General features: G+C 40.8%; 1 protein-coding gene across 1 annotated transcript in view; it reads left to right on the top strand.

The window, feature by feature from the left end:
* The window catches only part of fras1 (Fraser extracellular matrix complex subunit 1), a 379,704-nt gene that overhangs the window by 255,568 nt on the left and 101,005 nt on the right, over window positions 1-23,131 (top strand). The window contains exons 27-29 of the mRNA XM_047381020.1: window positions 1,622-1,706; window positions 6,434-6,757; window positions 22,612-22,771. Of these exons, the coding sequence (XP_047236976.1) occupies window positions 1,622-1,706; window positions 6,434-6,757; window positions 22,612-22,771 (569 nt within the window). The remainder of the gene's footprint in view (window positions 1-1,621; window positions 1,707-6,433; window positions 6,758-22,611; window positions 22,772-23,131) is intronic.

Raw genomic sequence — 23,131 nt, 5'->3', positions numbered from 1 at the left:
AAAGAAATTTATTTCTTAACCAAAAATCATTACTTATGAATAGAAATCAGAGATGTCCTCTGGTGTGATTATGGGCTCAAAGCTCTTTAATAATTACAAATTATTAACCAAAACCACCAACTGTCACTGTTTATTCAACCACTTCACCGAAGGTGGGGGAACTTCAACCTTGTTTTGACAGATTAATCACTCTTGTACGAAATAAACACAAACTCTTCTCTTAATTATATATATGAAGATTTATTGAAGCCAAATAATCCTGATATACCACCATTCTGGTCCAAAAACCTTCACCTAACTAACAAGCACCATTCTACACAAAGGGAATAAAAATGACTACCTAACAATGATAATAAAAGAAAAACATATATGCGCATTTAGTGTCTATGAAGATCAAACCAGTAGTTTTATGGACAAAATGTGTAATTTGGGTTAAATGGAAAGAGAAATCCTCCTAGTGTTGATGTCTCGATTGCAGCGATCAGCTGATAAAACAGTGGGGCCACGCCCCTTTAGCCACAACCAGCTGATCGCCCCAAATCTTAACAAAGAGTCAAAAACTCTGAGCCAGGAACTCAATGGAAAATCTCCAGCAATAAAACTGGAACAAAGAGTGGTTGGGCGAGACCCAGACCGCAGTTGCTTTGAATGAAAAACTTTTAAAAGTCCAACTTCTAACTCCTGGCTGATTTGAGATCAGCCGGACAAAACATGAACCACGCACGATTCAGCAGCAAATCAAAACACAGCTCAGGATACCACAATTCAATCAGTATTTCAGGCAACAAGTTAATACCTGAGATTAACTACTGGTGATCCTACATCACCTTAACTGCCTCATCCTGCCCAGACCTCTAAATGCACCTATCCGGTTTAATATAAAAAAGAACGAAATTACTTTGAAGTTGATTTCTTCTCTCCACCGGTTGAGGATGGATCAGGTCTGAAGAAAAATGGAGGGGAGGAGGATCACGTGTCCGTGATCAAATTAAAGAAAAAAAACGATAATTTTTTATCCGTCCAGGAGGGGAAAAGATGAACCGTTAGTCGACTGCATTACACAAGGAGGAAAACTCATCTCCTTGGACATAGAACCTCTGTGGGTTTCCACCTGCGCCAGGTGTCGGCGCGGTCTTCGATCGGTAAATAAATCTCCTGATCTTCTCATATCAGACAGATTTCCAGCTTTCAAGCTCTTCCAGGAATGGCCTTGTGGAGCAAAAGTTCGCCTGCAAGCTTTTGTCTCTCCAGATATGCGCCTCCATTACGCTGTCCTGTGAGACAGGTGGGAAATGGCACCGAAACTCTGCATCTCAGCCGGTTTATGCTCGCAGTGACGTCAGAGCTGCGACGTCTGTTGAGCTGCGTGTTTCAAAATGTGCGACCAAAATGGATGACCCCAACACTGTCCTCATCTTCTCTCGAGCAGGCTGCTCTGAGGTTATTAGGTCTAATCACTTACACTGTTAGCCTCAGCTGACTCATTTCCAGACACCTCCTGGTCTAAAGGCTTTGTGTCTTGTTCAATCAGAGTAATTTCAACTATTCAATCTAAGACTGCTGTTTGAATCCTTTGTTTTTCAGTTGTTCATAATGTCGTTTTTTTCCCCCTTTTGTATAGGACTGGTGAGTTCGCCTTACGTGTCGCTGACCCCCAGATGTTTTCCCAGCCGGCTACAATTCAAGTTCAAGCCGTATCCATGAAGGTAAACAGTCACTCTCTTCACTTTTTGATTCTTCTGATCAATCCAGGTCCTGTAAATAATACATTCCAGCTTCTAGCTCTTTTTTTTTATATATATATGTTTCTGTTTATGCAGTGTAGCCTTTTAACATCTAGCTGTGAACCGTGTTCACTGTAGTTTAGCTGTTTTTCAGAGCATTTTCATCAAAACCATATTTGGGTATGTTTTTCTTATGTACACTAGATTCTAGTGTTAACACACACCTTTTCCATCCATCCATCCATAGAAGATGTAGGAGCTTGTGAATGCACTCCCAAATATAATGTTTAGTGTAAAATGCTCCCACATATTATATTTGGTGGGACTTTTAATTATCCTTAATAAACCTTTAAAAAGTAAAATCAACATATTTTTCAATGTTTGAATGTCACCACGTAAAATTTATTTATAAATACATCCCATCCATCTACCCATTGTGTATACCCGCATATCCTTGCAGGATCTGGGGTTTGGGGGGGTGTACACCCTAGAAAGGTCACCAGTCCATCACAGGACAACTTAGAGACAAACAACCATGCACACACCCATGCCTAAGGACAATTTAAAGAGACCAGTGAACCTAACAGTGATATTTTTGGACTGTGAGAGGAAGCAGGAGAACCCGGAGAGAACCCATGCATGCTCAAGGAGAACATGCAAACTCCATGTAGAAAGATCCCAGGCCAAGACCTTCTTGCTGCAAGGCAGCAGTGCTAACACCTGCACTACCGTGCATACATTAGGTACATTTAATTAAAAATATAGTCACGAGAGTAATAGTGCAAAAATAATTGTGATATCCATTTTAAACTATTCAGATGTATGGATTAAATTTGAGTTTTTCATGAAAAAGAATAGAAAATAATGTATGCTGACCTCCACTGTGGGATTGATAATGATCAGTTTCTTGAAGGAGTGTCCCATTTCCTCATGCAATATTTGAACCGCGTCCTGACTTAGGGATACGTAGAGGGGGAGGGTTACAGATAACACTGAGAAATTTAATTCATCATCAGAATGATTGAGTAACACAACATACAGGTTTATTGGACTGGTGGGGGGGGGGGCACATGGATGCAAAAAATGTAAAGTCCACACAGAAAGGCCACGTCTTGAGTGAAAAGTCTCTTTTCCAGGGCCACGTAGCCACGCCTCCTTCCTTCCTTCACATCAATAAATCTCATTACTTTATTTTCTTCTCTTTTGTTAATCTTCAGTAAAAAATAAACCTGATCCATTCATGGTGTCTGCAGATAATTTCAAGCTTTGGAGGTTTGCTGTCAAGGGAAATAGTTGCATTTCATTCCAGAGTGGATCATTTGTTGAGCTTTTCAGATTTTTCTCCAATGCTAAATATAAACACAAACACATTTGACTCAAAAAAGTGTCTAAACTGTGTGCATAGAAATACTCAGAGAACTGGACATTGGCTCTGAAAGTGGAGCACACATTTCTGTGTAAGTGACTGCAGTGTCTGATTCTCTTTCAAACGTCTACTGTTTGCTGATAGTTGCTGCAGTGGCCTCACACATCAGACTGTTGATTTAAAGAAACAGTTTCTCAGATGATGGCTCTGCTGTGATGGCTCTCGCTCTGGTGTATTTCTCTTGATAGAAGTCGCTGGCACCTTTCAGTGAGGAGAAAAGTGAGTTTTAACCCCGACACTAAACAGTCAATTTGTTTTAACCCAAGAGTTCTGCAGCAGCGCAGCAATCAGAGCTGTGACTTTTTGGGTAAAGAGCTGCAGATGAAAAGGTTGGACACCTCTCCTGACCCCCCCCCCCCCCCCCCCCCCCCCCACCTCCACCACCTAAGTCTGCCTCTGATTGTTTTCATTTGCCTCAGGACGGAGATTTCAGCCGTTTCTTTTAGTGTGCAGGCATGTCTTAGCTCGATATAAAGCCCTCCATGCAACCCCTCCTAGGCAGCACCAGCATGTCTTCGGTTTCATTGTGTGAAGCAGAGAAATGACGACACACAATCCAGGTCGGCGCCAGGGACTAGTTATCTGTCTCACAAAACAACCCTGAAATAAACACCAGGTGACAAAGCAAATCGGACCTGCCTCCTTGCTGCTCTTCATGATATTGTGGCCTTTTGTATGCCAGGGTTTATGGGCCTAAAAAATCTTAAATTCACCCAGTTTTTCTATACTCTGTCTCAAAATATTTTTTGTTATGTCTTACATTTGTACACTTAAACATTCATTGCTTTTTCCAGCATTTTTACTTCCTCATCCATGATTTGTTGCTCTAGCTGATGAATTCCTGTGTTATTTTCCCCTCACAACACTGCAGAAAAGATTATTTTAAATGTGCAAATCAGGCGGCTTGTGATAGGAATTGGACTGTTTTAGAGCATTCATTAATTCATCAAAACTAAGAACTACCACCATTTTTAGTCTGTTAACACATGAAAGTCAGAGACGTGCTTAAATGCATGGGCTAATTTTGGAAGTTCTTTCATTTATGCTGGATTCAAAAAACTCTCTCCTATCAAATCTTGAGGACATTTTCTCCTTTGTGTCTTTATAAGTAATATTAATATCTGAATCGGTTAATATCTGAAATCAGCAGGACAGACCTTAAAGAAAACCGGAAATTGTTATTGGCCATGAAAAACCTGATCCGTTAATCCCTACCAATGATGCTGGAAATCCATAAGTACTGTAGAAAGGATTCTATGCCCAGAAATTCAGCCTGACCCACAAACCTTCGATAGAGTACTGGTCTTAAAACTGGATGTTAAAGCAACTAAAATCAAAGCATTCTTGTTATTTTATTCACAGGGTATCTCCTATATTGCGGGGAGGTTTTATTTCTCGATGTTTGGCTCCACGAACTGTTATGAAGCAGGCTCTGTAGTGAAGGGAAGTTCTGAACTTTGATAATCTAGGTGTAAAAATATGGAACGCCAAAGGGCTCAAAATTAAATAAATAAAGAAAACATTATGAAATAAGTATTTGCATCAATAAATAATAGATAAACATGTAGTGTGACAATGAAAGTGTCAAATAACTGAATGCATATTAAATTCTCAGCTCATTATTATGAAATATATTTAATTTTACTTTTAAAACCAGCTTTGTAATATAAAATAATCTTCATATAAAATATTTACCTGATAATTGAAATTATTGTTGAGGCTATTTTTATGTAATTTCCGCAGTTTTTTATTTAAAAATGTCAGGTTTTTTTTAATTCAGCTTTCATTTCAAAAAGCCAGCTTTTATTTTAAAAGGGTCATTTCTTCCCGTGGCCATTTATTTCATAATTCCACTTTCCAACTGAATGACTTGGCCTGTCAATCAGGGGAAACAGGGCGGAAACAGTTTTTTTGATTGCTGCTTGAATTATCTAAAAATAGCCTCAACAATAATTTGAATTATTAGGTAAAAATTCTGTACGAAAATTCTTTTATATTATAAAGTTGATTTTTAATATATTTCATAATGAGCTGAGAATTTAATATGCATTCAATTATTTCATAATTTCATTCTCACATCATATGTTTATCTATTATTTATTGATGTAAACACTTATTTCATAATGTTTCATTTATTTATTTAATTTTGAACACTTCGGCGTTCCATCTAAAAACATTTGAGTCACAAGGCAGACCTGCAAATATTTAACTTAAGTCATTAAATAGGTAAATTATTAGGTTGTTTTCCATTTAGATTTATTTACATTTAAACCATTGGCCCAACTTATACCTAGAACTCCTGCTTCTGTTTGGCAGCAGCTTGTTTGATGCATCATTTTTGGCTCTATCTGCAGCTTTAATAAGAAAAAGCTGGAGCTTGTCCTGCAGCCAAGCAGTGCATCCCATTAGACACATGCTCTGCATCATGCCGAGCAGCTCGGAGCTCCAGACCTGACAGCTGGCCGTACGTTCTGAGGAAAACTGCTCACATCTTCACCAACAGCTTTGCACACTCTGCTCTGCCCTACAAGCAAATCTTAATGTGTCTTAAAGTTATTTTTCTGCTCACAGCATTTGCTTTGTTAAACTTTAAAAAAATAACATTTCAAATAAGTGCACTTTTTGTCGTGCTCTTTTGTTTCAGGAGCCTTGGAGAAATACAAGATAATTTTCCCATTTCAAGAGATTTCCCATCTGCTTTTCTTTTCTCATTTAAAAATGTAACAAGCTATTTCTAAATTTTTTACTGTCAAAACCAAAACAAGTTCTTAAGGGAGGCTAAAATCTGCACATCAGTTTAATATAATTTATTCTGAAAGTGAAAAATGAGATTTCTCATTGAAATGCATGAAAGGATTCTTTTTATAGTATGGTGCAAAGCTCTGGCTTTCCTCAATAATAGCCACCTCCTGCACCTCTGATCTTCATGAGATAATTAGAAGCATGAAGGTAAAGATGCAGTGAAAGACCAACACAGAGCTCTGGAGAAAGTTTCTCACAACAGGAGGTCTCCTCGACTTTGTTAGCCCTATGAGGCGTCATTAAGATGCACTCAGCTTAATGACGCCCTTTTTAACTTCCTTCTTGCCTTCACCACTGCTGTTTCATTCAGCAGCAGGTGGCTGCAATACCATGTTGCAATCATCTAGAAGAAAAAAACATCTGACAGGCTTTGAGATGTGGTCCCACATTTTCAAAACAGAGTGTTTTAAGGGTCTACATCAGTGTGATCGTGATGAAATCTCACTCCTTTGCCTAAAATCTCATTATTATGTATTTCCAGCCCCCAAGAGTGGTGACCCTTGCTCCATTAATCTTAGAGGGCCGTGGCAGCCTGGTCACCATCACCAAGTCGGTGCTGCACGTCGACGACCCCGACAACCCCGCCGACGTCCTGGTCATGGTCCTTGAACCGCCCCGCCATGGCCGGTTGACCCGTCTCCATGGTGACCGTCCTCTGGCCAGATTCAAGTTGGAGGGACTCTCAAGGGAGCAGATCCAGTATGTCCACGACGGCTCGGAGGGGGTGGAGGACGGCGTGGTGCTGCAGGTGAACGACGGCCACAGCTACAGGAACATCCTGCTCCAGGTCCGGATAGTTCAGAAGGTAAAAAGGATAACTTCAAGCTTCCAAAATCCAAATGTTTTGGGGGTGTTTTATTGCAGGAGGGATTGGTGCACTTTACAAAATAGATGGCATTATGAAGAAAGAATATTATGTAGGAATAATGAATCAGCATCAGCCAGGAAAGTAAAGCTTGGACACAAATGGGTCTTTCAAATGAATAGTGACCCTAAGCATGCCAGCATTTTATTTGTAAAGTGGATAAAGGGCAGAAAATTCAACGTTTTCTAGTGGCCATCTTAAAGCCCTCATCTCAGACACATACAAAAGTTATGGGCAAGATGCGTGTGAGGAAGGTGGTCTTCAAACCTTCATTTCAGTCAGGAGGAATGGGCCAAGATTCAAGCTAATTATTATGAGAAGAAAATACTTGAAGACTGCATTTATCTTCTAGATTTTCTACCTATAATATAAGCAGTTTTTAACAAAAGCTTGTTTTGTTAAAAACAAGCTTTCTTGTCCGTCCTGCAACATTCAACGCGGTGCACTCTTCATAGAGTGATGTCATTTGTCCAATCACACGCAGAGGGCAGATACGTTTTTACACAAAGCTTTCTGTTTGGTCATCACATATTCATAAATTACATATAAGTCAATCCTTAATGCAGCTTTTTTCTTGCAGACACATTCTTTTTCTGAAAAATGCACTAACCTCATTTTTCCACGAAGGTAACTTGAATTTACAATATAAACGTTTTGGCCCTTAGTGATGCCCAGAGTGACCCATGATGATAATAAATGTATCACATTTATCAGTATGTTGAATGAATTGTTGCAAATTGGACCTTTAACGGAGCAGACAGTATGTTTGACGATGATAATCTTTTTATGTGTTGGTCATTCATAAAGTGATGCCTTCAAGTAAAGCTGCCAGTTGCATTTCAAGCATTTTGACATTAACTGCATTTCTCTAGACACCTTTAATTGCATCAGTTTGAGCAGTCATCACTCTGCTTCCAGCTGACATGTCCTCACAAGATGCTCCGCTGACTTTATCCCTGAAAATAGTTTCCTGGAGGTGCTGACAGATCCTTGTGGCCTCACTGCTAAAACAGAAAAAACAGGTCGAGTCATTACAATGGCAGCTGTCATCGCTTCTGGTGAGTGTTTCATCACAAGGACACAATTATCTTGCAGCAGGCGTCAACCCCTGCGACCAAACGAGAGGAGTTGCTGCAGGTAGAGGGGATGTTTGGAAAGATAAATATTCCTGCAACCTCTTTGTTCCTAAGCGAACTGAAGGCAGAAAGCGGGACTGACTTTTGAGGCTTCAGATTCCTCTAGAACGACATCCCACTTCACTGTCCGCTGTTGAAACATGTTTTCCTTGTTGCAGAAAACCTTTCCTCTTGTGTTTCTGCTCACGCAGTCAAAACAGTTTGATTTTGGAGGGCAGCTCTGTTTGTCTGGCTGTGTGCAGATTGAGCGCTTCAGGCTAAACTCCTCTGCTTCTTCTTACCCTTCTGTAAATCAATAACATCCCACTCACTCACACATAGCAGTATTAACTTACTGTAAAATGTCCTGATTCTGCAGTCTGTCATGCCTTCAAGCCAAGCAGGACAGACAGGATGATGGAAAGCCAAAGGAATGTCTTGGATTTGTGTCCATGGCTTTTGGATAAAATCCCAGTGTGGTCATTGTCCCTGCCTCCTCCTTGTTGCCTTGTTTGATCCACACAAGTGGATTATCACGGCATAAACTGTAGAATGAAAAGCAAAGACAGAAAGCGAGCAGAGCTCTGCAGTGGTAATGACTAATCACTGGTATTGTTGCTTAATTTAAAACCAATAAAGTTATGTTTTGTATGGCTGTACTGTGATATTTTCCAGTTGGTTACACCCTCAGGGAACAACAAACAACCGTCTGGACTGAGAGTACCTTGTGGGTTGGTCCTTGAAGGTTTTTGTAAAAAGATGGCAGTGGTCGCCGACAAGGTCCTCTGTTCATTATCCATTTCCATTTCCAGATCGTCCTTTTTCCCTAAAAACAAACACTGACAGCCACCTGGATCTTGCAGACCAGGAGGTTTCAGATCTTAAACTGTAGTTTCTAAGGAAAATTATAAATCCCAGCCGGTATTGGCACCTAAAGAGCATCAGGAGGTCCTGGGTTTGAATCCCGGCCGGCGTGTCTTTCTGCATGGGTTCTGCCTGTCCTCCCCGTGCATGATGGGGTTCTCTCCAGGTCCTCTGGCTTCCTCTTACAGTCCAAAAACATGATAGGTTAGGTTCATTGTCACTCTTATTTGCCCTTAGGTATTTGTTTGTGTGTGTGTGGTTGTGTGTGTGTGTTATCTTCTCCAGTCTTCATCTTTATCCAGCCTTCAACAAATTCAGAATCAGCTTTATTGCCAAGTTTGTAGTCAAGTTAAGTTTATTTATATAGCGCTTTGCAGCAACATGGCACTCAAAGCGCTGTACCTGAGGAAAAATATTACAATGATACAGAAAATCAAACACAGAAAAACAAATCAAATGACATTAATAATCCTAATAATTGTACAGACAAACAAGGAGTTTGACTCCGGTACATTTTGCTCTCAGTGATTTTTTTATTTTTTGCTGATATAGAACTGTGGAAATAAAGAAAATCTTTTTAAACGTACATATGCACACAATTGACTTTACAATAGAATATAATGTGAGATCAGTCCAAGTATGCATGGTGTTGTTCAGAAACTCTGACTGTCACGTTTTCATCAGAGAAACAGCCTGGGGGAAGAAACTATCTCTGTGGTGGCTGGTTTTAGTAAACAGTGCTCTGTAGCGCCACCTGAAGGTAAAAGTCTAAACAGTTTGTGTGCAGGATGTGTGGGGTCTGCAGAGATGGATGGAGGGAAGGTCAGCTCTGATTATTCGTTGCAGTCTGGACCTGTCCTGTTTTGTGGATGAACCAAACCACACTAAGATGGAAGAAGACAGAACAGACTGAATGATGGCAGTGGAGAAGATGACCAGCAGCTCCTGTGGAAGGTTGAACTTCTTGAGTTGCCTCAGGAAGTACAGTCTCTGCTGGACCTTCTTCTGAACAGTGTCTATGTGTGAGGACCATCTCAGATTTTGAGAAATGGTGGTTCCAAGGAACCGTAAGTGGTCCACTGCAGACACAGTGTTGTTGAGGATGGTGAGAGGCGTAGGTGGGGGTGGTGTTCTCCGAAAGTCCACCACCATCTCCGCAGTCATTTGTGAGGAGGGAAAGAAGTGGAGAGAGAACACACCCTGGGGGCCCCGGTGCTGATGGTTCTTGTGCGGGAGAAGATGCTCCCCAGCCTCACCTGTTGCTGGTCCTTCAGGAAGCTGGTGATCCATTGAGAGTTGGAGGCAGGGACCTTGAGCTGGATGAGCTTCTGGTGGAGGATGTCTGGTATGATGGTGTTGAAGGCCGAGCTGAAGTCTACAAACAGGATCCTGGAGTACGTCCCTGGGTGGTCAAGATGTTGCAGGATGAGATGTTGTCCCAAGTTGACGGTTTCATCTGCCAACCTGTTTGCCAGGTAGGCAAACTGCAAGGGGGTGCCTGTGATTTTCTTCAGGTTCTTCAACACCAGTCGTTCAAAGGATTTCATGACCACAGACGTCAGGGTGACTGGCCTGTAGTCATTTAATCCTGTGATGGTGGGTTTCTTGGGCACTGGGATGACTGGGTGGAGTGTTTGAAGCAGCTCCAGTGACTTGTTGAAGATCTCAGTGAAGATGGGTGCCAGTTGGTTGGCGCAGGCTCTCAGGAGTGATGGGTAGACATTATCAGGTCCTGAGGCCTTCCTTGTTTTCAGGCGCTACTTACACCTTCCTCTGAGATCCTACGTGGAGGCAGGGGGTCTGAAGGTAGGGGGCTGGTTGGTGTGTGGCAAGAATTTGTCTGAATGGGATGTGGAGGAGTTGGGTGAGGTGTAAACTGCTGCTTTTCATACCTGCAGTAGAAGCCATTCAACTGATTTGCCAGATGAGGATTCTGCTGAGGGTTGGGGGAAGGTCTCCTGTAGGCAGTTAGGTTTTTCAAACCTTTCCAAACAGCAGAAGCGTGTAAGAAACCTTTCTTTACCTTCTCACTGTAGCTTCTCTTTGCTGCTTTGACCTCCTTTATCAGTTTGTTCCAGTTTGGCCTGCTTATACAGGGCCTGGTCCCCACTGCTATGAGCCTCTTCCTTTTCCCTGCGCAGCTACCTCAGATGAGAAGTGAACCAAGGTTTATTGTTATTGAATGTGCAGAAGGTCCTGGTCTGCACACACATGTCCTCACAGAAACTGATGTATGATGTCACTACCTCAGTAAGTTGGTTTAAATCAGTGGCTGAAGTTTAAAAACAGTCCAATACTTGCAGTCAAAGGAGGCCTGTAACATCTGCTTTGACTCATCAGTGCACTTCTTAACAGTCTGAACCACAGCTTTGGAAGCTTTTATTTTCTGTCCTGAGAACTTAGGTAGAACCTGACTGTCCTCACAGGAATTCTAGGAGAACCGGGATGAAGAGCAGAACCAGCCAGAACAATACTGTGTGCATCTCTTGGAGCCTGTAGCACTAACAATGGACCTAAAATGTATACATTTTATGAAATCTGCCTGCCACACACGGTTGAACCACAGCTTGTTTGTTAAACATTTGAGATGTTTAGCAAAATCTCGTGGGAGTCCTCGATATTCAGAATCTAATTAAAGTCTGCCTGAGTGGACCTGCCAAAATGCCAAGCTGTCTACAATGGATTCAGAGCATCCAGATGGAGAGGATGTTTTAGAGCGTACACAAACAGAAAAGATCAAATGAGACAAAATAGAATCCTACATCTACAGGTAAAACCTCATGGCTCACAATGATCCACAATAAACCTTCAGGGCCTCATTCACCGCGTGAATATCAGCAAACTAGTCAGAGTGGCACTTTCGTACCCACCATCCACACAGTGGCGTCAGCTGTCGGCTCCAGGTTGTGCTGGGTACAAAAGGCTCCTGGAAAATCGGATTAGGGTGCTGTGGAGCAGGAAGATAATCAAGCCATAATGATCCCCTGATGGATGGACTTCCTCCAGGTGGAGCCTGAACCCCGAGCTGAGAGAGACCTCAGCAGAATAGAAAGCAGGACCCCCAGGTATCTGTTTCTGTATCAGGGCTCATCGGATTCCCACCTGAAATGGATGGAAAATAAACTATTTTTATTAATCAACCATCCGGCTTTAGAGGAGGAATACGTCAGCTCTGTTGTCAAGAAGATGATGGAGACCGGGTGGGTGAAGCTCAACCTCCTGATGGCCAGTACTCTTTATTCTTTCTAATACACATCATCTGCTTGATTGTTAGACAAGTTGAAGCTCAAACTTGTTATGACATCTGGAATAGCTATTTTCGTTATTTTAAAGAGACAATCCAGGAGCTTGAAGCCTAATTTGTCACTGAATGTATTTTGACGAACAGCAGTTGCCCAGTTGCAAAAATGTGTTGCAGAAAGAGCCACAAGGTTTTATCTAAGCCTTCCGGATCTCGTTGTAATTGTACAAAGAGAAGCAGGAACAGGAAGAGAAAGAAGCCTGCGATGGGTGTAGGTGATGTAGAGTCTTTAACTGTCTTGTTAGCTAATAAAATGATCCAGAGAAACTTTGTGAGCTTGTAGGTGAAGCTGTTTCTATTGGACAAGGTGTTGGGTTGTTGAAGCATGATCTACAAAGTCTGAGTGAAATTCTTCATTTAGGGTCAGAGGTGAGGTTCAAGTATCAAGTCTCTTTGTCGTATTCTTAAGGGATGGCAGGATGGAGAAGGAGATAGAGAAGATGACCTGGGACTTCAACTGCTGTGATGATGGCTCTTCTCTGGTCTATCCTGTTAGGATTATGAATCTGAGATTATTCTTTAATATTTAATTTTAATATTTTATCAAATAATATTTCGGTCTGTTAAGGGTTGTCCTGTGAATACCAGCCCAGTAAGGCGATGGTATTAGGACAAAATAGAAAGGTGTGAGACGAGCTCTGACATCATTGAACAGCAAAACTCTGCACACATGGAATGAATTCACACAATTTCTTAAAATACAAGAATTTATTAACAAAAATAAGTCAACTCAAAGTCAAACATATTTCAATCAACAAACTCTTTACTTTGCTAAAACAATCCAACTAAACTACCAAGCAGAATTAAAGAATAATGAAGACTAATGGGCTATGTACAATATAAACAAGTTGATTAAAAGATTATTGAAAACCATGACTGAAGGAGTGATGCAACATTACCATGAAATATTTATGTTTGAGAACCAAGGATTATCTTGAAGAATCTGGAATTGAATTTAAGTTAGTCTTGGAACCAACTTAGGCAATAATCAGCAAACGTTTAGACAACCATTCACAATGCAAGATCAGATCAAATATTATTTTAATAAAATAATGTTTTAAAGAATTATCTGCTGAATAAAACCAACCTTCTGGATGACTAATTCTCAACGGGGTTTCATTAGATGCCTTTATTTATTGAAATAATATTTAAAGAAATATTATTAAAGGAAATGGTAAAATATTTAAGGGAATATTTTGGAAAAGAGACAAATCTTTTTGGAGAAATGGGGCTTAATGGTGTTTGCTTAGTTATCATATTTAGTAAAATGATGTCAGGGACACATTATTTACTGGATTGAAAACTAAACCTTTCTGGGTAAATATTATTTGGCAGCAAGCACGTGTTCTTACCTGTTAGCAGTTGCAGCTAACAAAGGAGGCTGATAGCTTAGCACCAGAATCTAACACACACCTTTAAAATACCATCAATAAAAGGGTTAAAATGCATAAGCTCAGATGGCGCGTTACGATCAATCTTCTGTTTAAAATCACCCTTCAAGTAAAGTTTGTCTTAACTTTAAAAACCTACAAACAAAGAACACAAACCTGTACACGTGTGCTGCAGGTATTCTGCTAGCACCAAGATAGCTGAGTTCAACACAAACAAAACCAAACTTCAGAAAATGAAAAATGTTTAGATCAGTTCAATCTAAATCCTTCTCTATTATTCTGCTCAAACACTTAACCTCATGAACTGTGGTGAGGAACTTTGTCCAGGGCGGCGAAGTTTGAAGAAACGTCCACAGTCTTTAAACTGTTAGCTACAGCTAACCTCCTTAGCTGTGGGGAGTGGCGGCTGTTCTGTCGGCCGGCCAAACTGCACGTTACCGTAACCACGGTGATGCGGCTCCTGTTGTCCTTCTCTCAGGCAGGGAAAACCGCTTCACCCGGCTTGTAGAGACAGCATCTCTACTGGGGACTTCTATGGGACAGGTTGCTTTTGCAGGCCTCAGAGAGAAAGTCAAGCCAGGCGTGTACCTTAATTCCCTTTCATGAATGAATCTACCAGATACACAGAGTGATTCATTTATACTTATCTTAGTGCATATGGTCGATGATCGTATGACACCCTTGGATCCAGTTTGAAGAGTTTATGTCTTTTTGCCAGCAAAGAGACATTAGCGTGCTTGTCTTTCCAGCCAGCGTCGCAGCGGAGTCCCGGGTGGAAGAGATCGGACCATTGGAAAGGTGGGGGGTTTATACGGGCAGTGGCATCATGGGAAGTCTGCTTTTACCCCCAATTCCTAAGTTGTGCCGGAAGTAGGTTAATGCAGTTTATTTTGAAAGTTCCAGAAAAGTCCATACCGCATTTCCTGTTGTAACTCATGGCTGTGGGTCCCAACAATCCTGGGAACAAAGGAGCTACTGGTCCATATACGTTCCAACCGTGACCTGTTGGCACGAGAGATGGATCATTGACTGAAAGAATGATATAGGTTTCACTGATTGCCTATGAATGTATTTGCTGTTGAACACTGTTCAAATTAAGGTGAAAAAACGTAATGATGCACATACTTTTCTAAAACATGCTGACTAATATTAACAACCCACAGGGTACTTCACGGTATTTCTCTAGTGCTTGATTTACATTTTTGAACTTTCTACATACTTTCCTGGCACCTAGAGTGTCCTCCTGCAAGTTACAGGTTACTTGCCTAGAACTTACAGAGTACTTTTCTAAAAGTTACAGAGTAATGCTCGAGACAAAACATGGCCTCTACCTAGAAATTACTAGTTACTGTTTTGCTACTTTTTCAGAACCTAGAGTAGGTACTCTTTAGTATTTTCTGCAAACTTACAGTTTACCTCCCAGTGATTCACAGGCAACATTCCTAAAACTTAAAGGGCAACTTAAAATGTACTTTCCAGGAATGTACAGAGGTACAATACAAGGATCAGGCTGTATTATTTAACTTTTCATCCCCTTTATGCCAGGTAACTAATTACCTGATTATACAACCCTGTGGAGACCCATGTAAATTCCTGGAGGGTACTCTCAAGGTTCAGGCAAATTCATCTTTAAGTGACCCTTCTGTGTCATACGTTAGCGTTTCTTTTTGGGCTAACGTTACTTCTCTTGATGTTTTAATTGGCAAAGAAGAGCCCATTTTCCTTTATCTTGCTACAAGATGCCTTTTCTGTGGGGACACATCCTCTGAGTTCCCTCCCGCTCTCATTGTAGACACCATTCTAAAACATTTCAGATTAAATTGAATTGTGTTGCCAAAAAGAATTTAATCATCATTCTGCGCCTTTCCATTTCTTTTTGAGAAGTGCGTGAAATTGTCCTGTTCACTCGTCCCCCACTGGGAGTATGAAACTCTGTCATTACAACAGCATGACTATCCAGGCCAGCAGCCAGCTGATGTTTTATGGATGACTCTGACTATATCTCTGCAGAGTCATTTATTTCTGTTTTTGTGGACAGCAGCCAAAAGCTCAGCGTCCTCTTGGTTTATAATCTATCTGGAAGCCCTTTAAAGGTCTCTTGTTACGCATATTTCATGCATACTGTGGCTGAGGATAATATATATATATATTTTATTTATTTAGAACTGGAACAACACTTATTTTATGTAATGCAGAGAAGTTTTCCTTTGGAACAAAACTTGAAGGAATACAAGTCAGGAGCCTTTAGGGGTCATTGAGGCCTTAAAATGATTGAAGTTTCTTCTCATGTGAACATTTTCAGCACAAAGCCGCGCTCTGAGGCATGATGTGACTGTCAAATTCATTCTGAAGCTGTGTTTTTCTGCAAGATAAAAGCAAAACAGATTCTCATCTCTTGGTGAAACTTTCCTGGGTGCTTTAAAGAAGCATACGTTCTGCTCAGCTTTAAAGACGTACTCTGGGAAGACTTGTGTCTCCGATGGACCATGACGGACTTCTTCCTGTTTCCTTTACGCATGTAATTGTTTTCACCGTCTCTTCCTCCTTTGTGTCAGGTCCATTTAAAATTACATTAGGCAAATTTGCTTTCTTTCTCCCACATTTGCATGAGCATTTCATTAGCTCTTGCACCTGTTTGACGGAGATTAGGCTGTTTATCTAACAGGGCAACTCAAATCTCACGTGGAAAAAGCTTATTAGATTTGTGCGTTATCCAAGCAAGCCCTGATAATTAATAAATATGTTTGCAGCTGCAGGGTCAGAACAAGATCAGGGGAAAATATTAGTTAAAAATCCAACCAGACCCCTCTGACCTGCTTTATCCTGAGCTTCTGGCTCTAAATGTCCTTGAGAGCTCCTGGTGTTTATCCTGAGAGAGCCATTATCTCCCTGATGACGTGTTTCTGTGAGTTAAAAGCCTGCCTTGTATGTGGTTTCTTTTTCTGTGCCTCTCCGCTTTCTATCATGGCCTCTGTGAATCAGTGTGATTTGGATCAGCTGAGCAGCAGGCAGGGTGTTATCTGTAAATTTAGATTCTCATGCATGCAACGCACTATCTGTCTCACACACATAGTCGGACCTTTTTGATGTTTAACACCTTTTACGGTCCTATAGCACAATATTTATTCTATAGCCCATGTTACCACCTAGTGTAACTGCGGGTATCTGAGCCTCTGTGATTTTATCGTTTGCTCAAAGTTAAACACAGGAATAGCTTGCAAATAAACCCCTCCCAGGTGTTCATTATGGAGCACTAGGACTGCCAAAATGTATTTAATTCAATTCAATTCAGTATGATTTAAATAGCCCTAATTCACAACACATGTTGTCTCAAGGCACTTCACAAAGGGTTTGGAATGGTATAGGGTTGTTGGGGAAGTTAGAATAAACTACTGAGTGTTCGAGTTTGGACATTTTAGAATAGGCTATGTGTAGGGGTACTTAGTAAAATAATAAACTGATAGTTTGTTCATGTAGAGCCCACTGGTGGCCATTTTTATTCTAAAAACCACAAGGACTGCGGATACCTCTCTGTCAGACTGATTATAACCATTGGAAAAGAGAAGGGGTCGCACAGGTAGCAGAAATGGAGGGTGTGTTTGCACCTCAACCATAACTGAGCTAGTTTAGGCTAAACCTGACTCCCCCTTACTCCATCCAACAGGGAGCGAGGAAGGCAGAGGTAAAAATAATTGGAAAGTGTTGTTTCCTGTTGCATTTTGTGAAATGTGGGTAACATTAAAATGGGCCAAGTCAATTCAGTCGTATCATATAGATTTCAAGCGAGGTTCATACATTCCAATTAGTCCTAACCATTTAACAGTGCAATCAGATTCAGTTATTTATTCAAATTGGATAAAAAGTTCTTCTATCTGAGGAAACCCAGCAGATTGCATCCAGTCGGTGACTTGCAGCATTCACTCCTCCTGGATGAGCATGTAGAGACAGTGGAGAGGTAAAACTCCCTTTTAACAGGAAGAAACCTCCAACAGAACCAGGCTCAGTGTGAGCGGCCATCTGCCACGACCGACTGGAGGTTTGAGAGAACAGAGCAGAGACACAAACAGAACAAAGAAGCACTGATCCAGGAGTACTTTCTATGGGAAGGAAAAGTAAATGTTTCATCTAGGAAGAAAAAACAGAGAAACTCTGAACCAGTTTTTAATATGAAAGAAAACACATACAGTTTGTCACAGTAGAAGCTCAGCCAGTAGCTATCTCTACGAGAGAGACAAGGTTAAGCACTGAAAGACAGGGCTATGTGGATCATCGGTAGAAGGTGAGCATTAAGTTGTTGCCAGCAGAAGCTTGGACGATGCCCCTCTCCAGAAAGGTGTCACAGGTAGACACAGAGCCAGGCCAGGTGTAGCTTCTAGGAAGAGAAAAGAGAGAGAACATAAAGTTAAAAGCTGAAATAACAGCAAACAATTCAAAATTGGAGAGTAGTGTGAGAATGTAGCAGAGAGAGTGAAAGTGGTCATTATGTCCTCCAGCAGCCTAAGTAGCAGCATAACTACAGAGATAGCTCAAGATAAACTAAGCCACTCTAACTATAAGCTTTATCAAAAAGGAAAGTTTTAAGCCTAGTCTTAAAAGTAGACAGGGTGTCTGCCTCACGGACTAAAACTGGGAGCTGGTTCCACAGGAGAGGAGTCTGATAACTAAAGGATCTGCCTCCCATTCTACTTCTAGAGACTCTAGGAACCACTAGTAAACCTGCAGTCTGAGAACGAAGTGCTCTGTTAGGAACATATGGACCAATCAGATCTCTGATGTATGATGGAGCTAGATCATTAAGGGCTTTATATGTGAGGAGGAGAATTTTAAATTCTATTCTGGATTTAACAGGGAGCCAATGAAGGGAAGCTAAAATATAATCTCTCTTTTTAATTTTCATCAGAACTCTTGCTGCAGCATTTTGAATCAGCTGAAGGCTTTTAACTGCATTTTGTGGACATCCTGATAGTAAAAAATTACAATAGTCCAGCCTTGAAGTAACAAATGCATAGACTAGTTTTTCAGCATCACTCCTGGACAGGATATTTCTGTATTTAAGAATAAATACAGAAATATATAAATGACTCAATGAAATTATCACTGTGCCAGAAATGTAACAAAAATAAGCATAATTTTATTTTGATAAAATGTGGCATAAATGATTTTTTTATTTTTAACCTACACTTTACATGACTGCCAGTATGACTATTTACATAAATTAAAGATCAATATTCAGTCCTATAACTTTGAGTGTTTTTAATTTTTTTAATACATTTTTTGCACAAGTATTTATTTCTGAATTATTTTCCCTTCTCCCTTTTCCCTAGAAAATTATTTTGTTTATTATATTATAATGACAATCATCCTGAACATACAGCCAGAGCTACAATAGGATGGTTAAGATTAAAGCATATTCATATGTTAGAATGGTCTAGCCAAAGTCTAGACCTAAATCCAACAGAGAATCTGTGGCAAGACTTGAAAAAATTATGTTCACAAACACTCATCTTCATCCAGTGGGACCCAGAGGCATTTTGCAAAAAACAGGAAAGATTTCAATGGAATGGTTCATGTCAGGTTTAATCAACCTAAAATATCTATAACAGCACAAAAAGAAGAGAAAGACAAGAGAATTAGTTTCTTACGTGCTGCGAGGAGAACGGACAGAAATGTGCTTTCAGTTACAAATCTCCTACCGCTCTGAAAAATATCTCTCCGAATCCTCTTTTTATTTACGGTGGTCCCTAGTTATAATGAACGTTGCTGATCTGAAGGATGGGGGAAAACAAACAACAGCAACATGACATAGGTCATGCACACCATTATCCTGTACTAACACGCTTGCATTGTCTCCATAATCTTAAAATATGTGCAATCTTTGTTCAGCACAATCAGCTGTTGTCTTTGTGATGTCCTCAACTGTGACTGCATCATCTCGATTGCACCTTTCCTCCTTGCCTGCAAACAACTCATCACATGTTTGCTTACACATACAGGTCCTTCTCAAAAAATTAGCATATTGTGATAAAGTTCATTATTTTCTATAATGTAATGATGAAAATTTAACATTCATATATTTTAGATTCATTGCTCACTAACTGAAATATTTCAAGTCTTTTATTGTCTTAATACGGATGATTTTGGCATACAGCTCATGAAAACCCAAAATTCCTATCTCACAAAATTAGCATATTTCATCCGACCAATAAAAGAAAAGTGTTTTTAATACAAAAAACGTCAACCTTCAAATAATCATGTACAGTTATGCACTCAATACTTGGTCGGGAATCCTTTTGCAGAAATGACTGCTTCAATGCGGCGTGGCATGGAGGCAATCAGCCTGTGGCACTGCTGAGGTCTTATGGAGGCCCAGGATGCTTCGATAGCGGCCTTTAGCTCATCCAGAGTGTTGGGTCTTGAGTCTCTCAACGTTCTCTTCACAATAGCCCACAGATTCTCTATGGGGTTCAGGTCAGGAGAGTTGGCAGGCCAATTGAGCACAGTGATACCATGGTCAGTAAACCATTTACCAGTGGTTTTGGCACTGTGAGCAGGTGCCAGGTCGTGCTGAAAAATGAAATCTTCATCTCCATAAAGCTTTTCAGCAGATGGAAGCATGAAGTGCTCCAAAATCTCCTGATAGCTAGCTGCATTGACCTTGCCCTTGATAAAACACAGTGGACCAACACCAGCAGCTGACACGGCACCCCAGACCATCACTGACTGTGGGTACTTGACACTGGACTTCTGGCATTTTGGCATTTCCTTCTCCCCAGTCTTCCTCCAGACTCTGGCACCTTGATTTTCGAATGACATGCAGAATTTGCTTTCATCCGAAAAAAGTACTTTGGACCACTGAGCAACAGTCCAGTGCTGCTTCTCTGTAGCCCAGGTCAGGCGCTTCTGCCGCTGTTTCTGGTTCAAAAGTGGCTTGACCTGGGGAATGCGGCACCTGTAGCCCATTTCCTGCACACGCCTGTGCACGGTGGCTCTGGATGTTTCTACTCCAGACTCAGTCCACTGCTTCCGCAGGTCCCCCAAGGTCTGGAATCGGCCCTTCTCCACAATCTTCCTCAGGGTCCGGTCACCTCTTCTCGTTGTGCAGCGTTTTCTGCCACACTTTTTCCTTCCCACAGACTTCCCACTGAGGTGCCTTGATACAGCACTCTGGGAACAGCCTATTCGTTCAGAAATTTCTTTCTGTGTCTTACCCTCTTGCTTGAGGGTGTCAATAGTGGCCTTCTGGACAGCAGTCAGGTCGGCAGTCTTACCCATGATTGGGGTTTTGAGTGATGAACCAGGCTGGGAGTTTTAAAGGCCTCAGGAATCTTTTGCAGGTGTTTAGAGTTAACTCGTTGATTCAGATGATTAGGTTCATAGCTCGTTTAGAGACCCTTTTAATGATATGCTAATTTTGTGAGATAGGAATTTTGGGTTTTCATGAGCTGTATGCCACAATCATCCGTATTAAGACAATGAAAGACCTGAAATATTTCAGTTAGTGTGCAATGAATCTAAAATATATGAATGTTAAATTTTCATCATGACATTATGGAAAATAATGAACTTTATCACAATATGCTAATATTTTGAGAAGGACCTGTACAACATGAAAGGTTATAAAAGTCAAATAGCAAAGTTAATAAAGAGAAAATGTAAGATAAATCTATATACAATTATTCCAACAGTGTAAAACAAATCATATTTATGTGTTTAAATGGCCCAGTCAAAGTCCAGACCCAAATACAATGGAGAATCTGTGGCAATACTGACGTTTACAGACCCTCCTCTTCCATCGTGACTAAGTTTCAGCTACTCCGCAAATAAGAATGGGGGAAACATTTCAGTCTTTAGATTTGCAGACATAATCCAGAAAGACTTTCAGCTGGACCTGCAGAGAAAATGTAAGATTTATTTTGTTCCACTTAATTCTATTTTCCTTCTCCTTCACAATTATACCCTACTTTGAGATGGTCTGTCACTTAAACTCTCAATTAGATACATTTCAGTTAGTTGTTGTAACATGACAAACTGTGAACCAGTTTTAAATAGTTTTGCAGGGCACCAGAAAAAAGCTGCACATTTCCACAGAAGGTGATTATATTGGGCTGCTTCTCAGGTGAAGGAGCAGGGCAGATGGCAGCCATTATCTCTACAGTCTGAATGCACAGGTGGACATTGAAGTTTTAGCCGTTTTTCTATTTCCATCAATATGAAGTAGGTTTGGTGATGAACGAATTATTCAAAATGATGCATGAGCTCACTAAGCAATGAGCAATCAAAGTAAGGTTGATCATTCAATGATGTTGTAAAGCACTTTGTTTTTACTAGCTTCCACCTATCCGGGTCTTAATCCAGCTGGGAATTTATAAAGGAAATTGCAGATCAATCCATAATCTGTGGTGTCTCACGGCAGCGCTGGATGCTGTCAATAATATACCTGAACTTTTGGGGGGCATTTAGTACTTTATTCATTATATTTGCATGAAGCACGTTGTTTTCTCTTTGCTGTTAACGTTTCTCGCATTATATTACAGGTTTGATTCTCTGACACACAAGATTTCTATATCAGCTATTTTTACTTAGACAGCAGGGTGACAGAGTGAGTTAAAGGTCTAGACTCAAACCTTCATGACAGCATTTTTTTATTTTATTTTTTTTACTGGAATAGCCTCGAGCGACAATGAATCATCAGCGATCTCCAGGTGCTCTCTACATCTAGTCCTAGTGTTTGTTTGCTGGCAGTAGGATCGATATGGCATTATAAAAATAAGCCTGATTGTTAAGTTTCAGTTCACAGATCAGAAACTGAACTTTCTGTTATTTCTTATTTCTGGTCCATAGAGCTGACGACAGCTTGGTGTTCAGATACTGCTGATGTGCTGCATAAAAAGCTCCTGGGACTCAACAAACGTGAAAGGGTACAAAGAATAGCAGAAAATAAAATAAAAATATCACTCTCTCTAAGGATTAAAACTGGCGTCCAGGCTGCATGTGTAAGGATTTCTGAGGTTCTTCTAATAACAGATGTGTTACCCTACTGCAGCAGTGACTGGAAGGCAAACATCTTAGTGCTGATCAGAATCAAATTACCTATATTTGATTCTGATCTGTTTGTTTCTTCAGCCTCAGGATTCTCCTCATCTGGTGTCTCTACCGATGACCTGGGTGAAGGAGGGGGGCATGGTGCGGCTCAATAAGAAGTATCTACAGACAGACTTTAAGGGAGTTGGCACTGACGACATCGTCTACACCATCGTCGCCTCAGATGGACAACCGAAATATGGTACGACTTCAGTTTAAAGTCATGTGTCTTTATAAGATTCGTTTTCCACATTTAAGGTGAAAGCTAAGACTCCTAACTTCTCTTTTTGAATCCACTGCTACCTGCAAGCTGAGAAGCTGAGAGTATCCGAATAATTTTCCCAAAGACCCACACACATCTTTGCATCCATGGTCCATACCCACTTATCCATACAGGGTCACTTGGGGGCTGTTGCCTATCTGCAGCATCATTGTGGTAGAGGTGGGGGGCACACATACAAACAGCCGTACACATTCATACCTGAGGGCAATTTAGAAAAACCAGTCAACCTAATGGTCATATTTTTAGACTGTGGGAGGAAGCCGAAGTACCAGGAGAGAA

This window comes from Girardinichthys multiradiatus, chromosome 12 (assembly GCF_021462225.1).
Source record: "Girardinichthys multiradiatus isolate DD_20200921_A chromosome 12, DD_fGirMul_XY1, whole genome shotgun sequence".
Lineage (NCBI taxonomy): Eukaryota > Metazoa > Chordata > Actinopteri > Cyprinodontiformes > Goodeidae > Girardinichthys > Girardinichthys multiradiatus.
The sequence above is the reverse complement of the archived record's forward strand: the minus strand, read 5'-3'. Positions and strand labels throughout refer to the sequence as shown.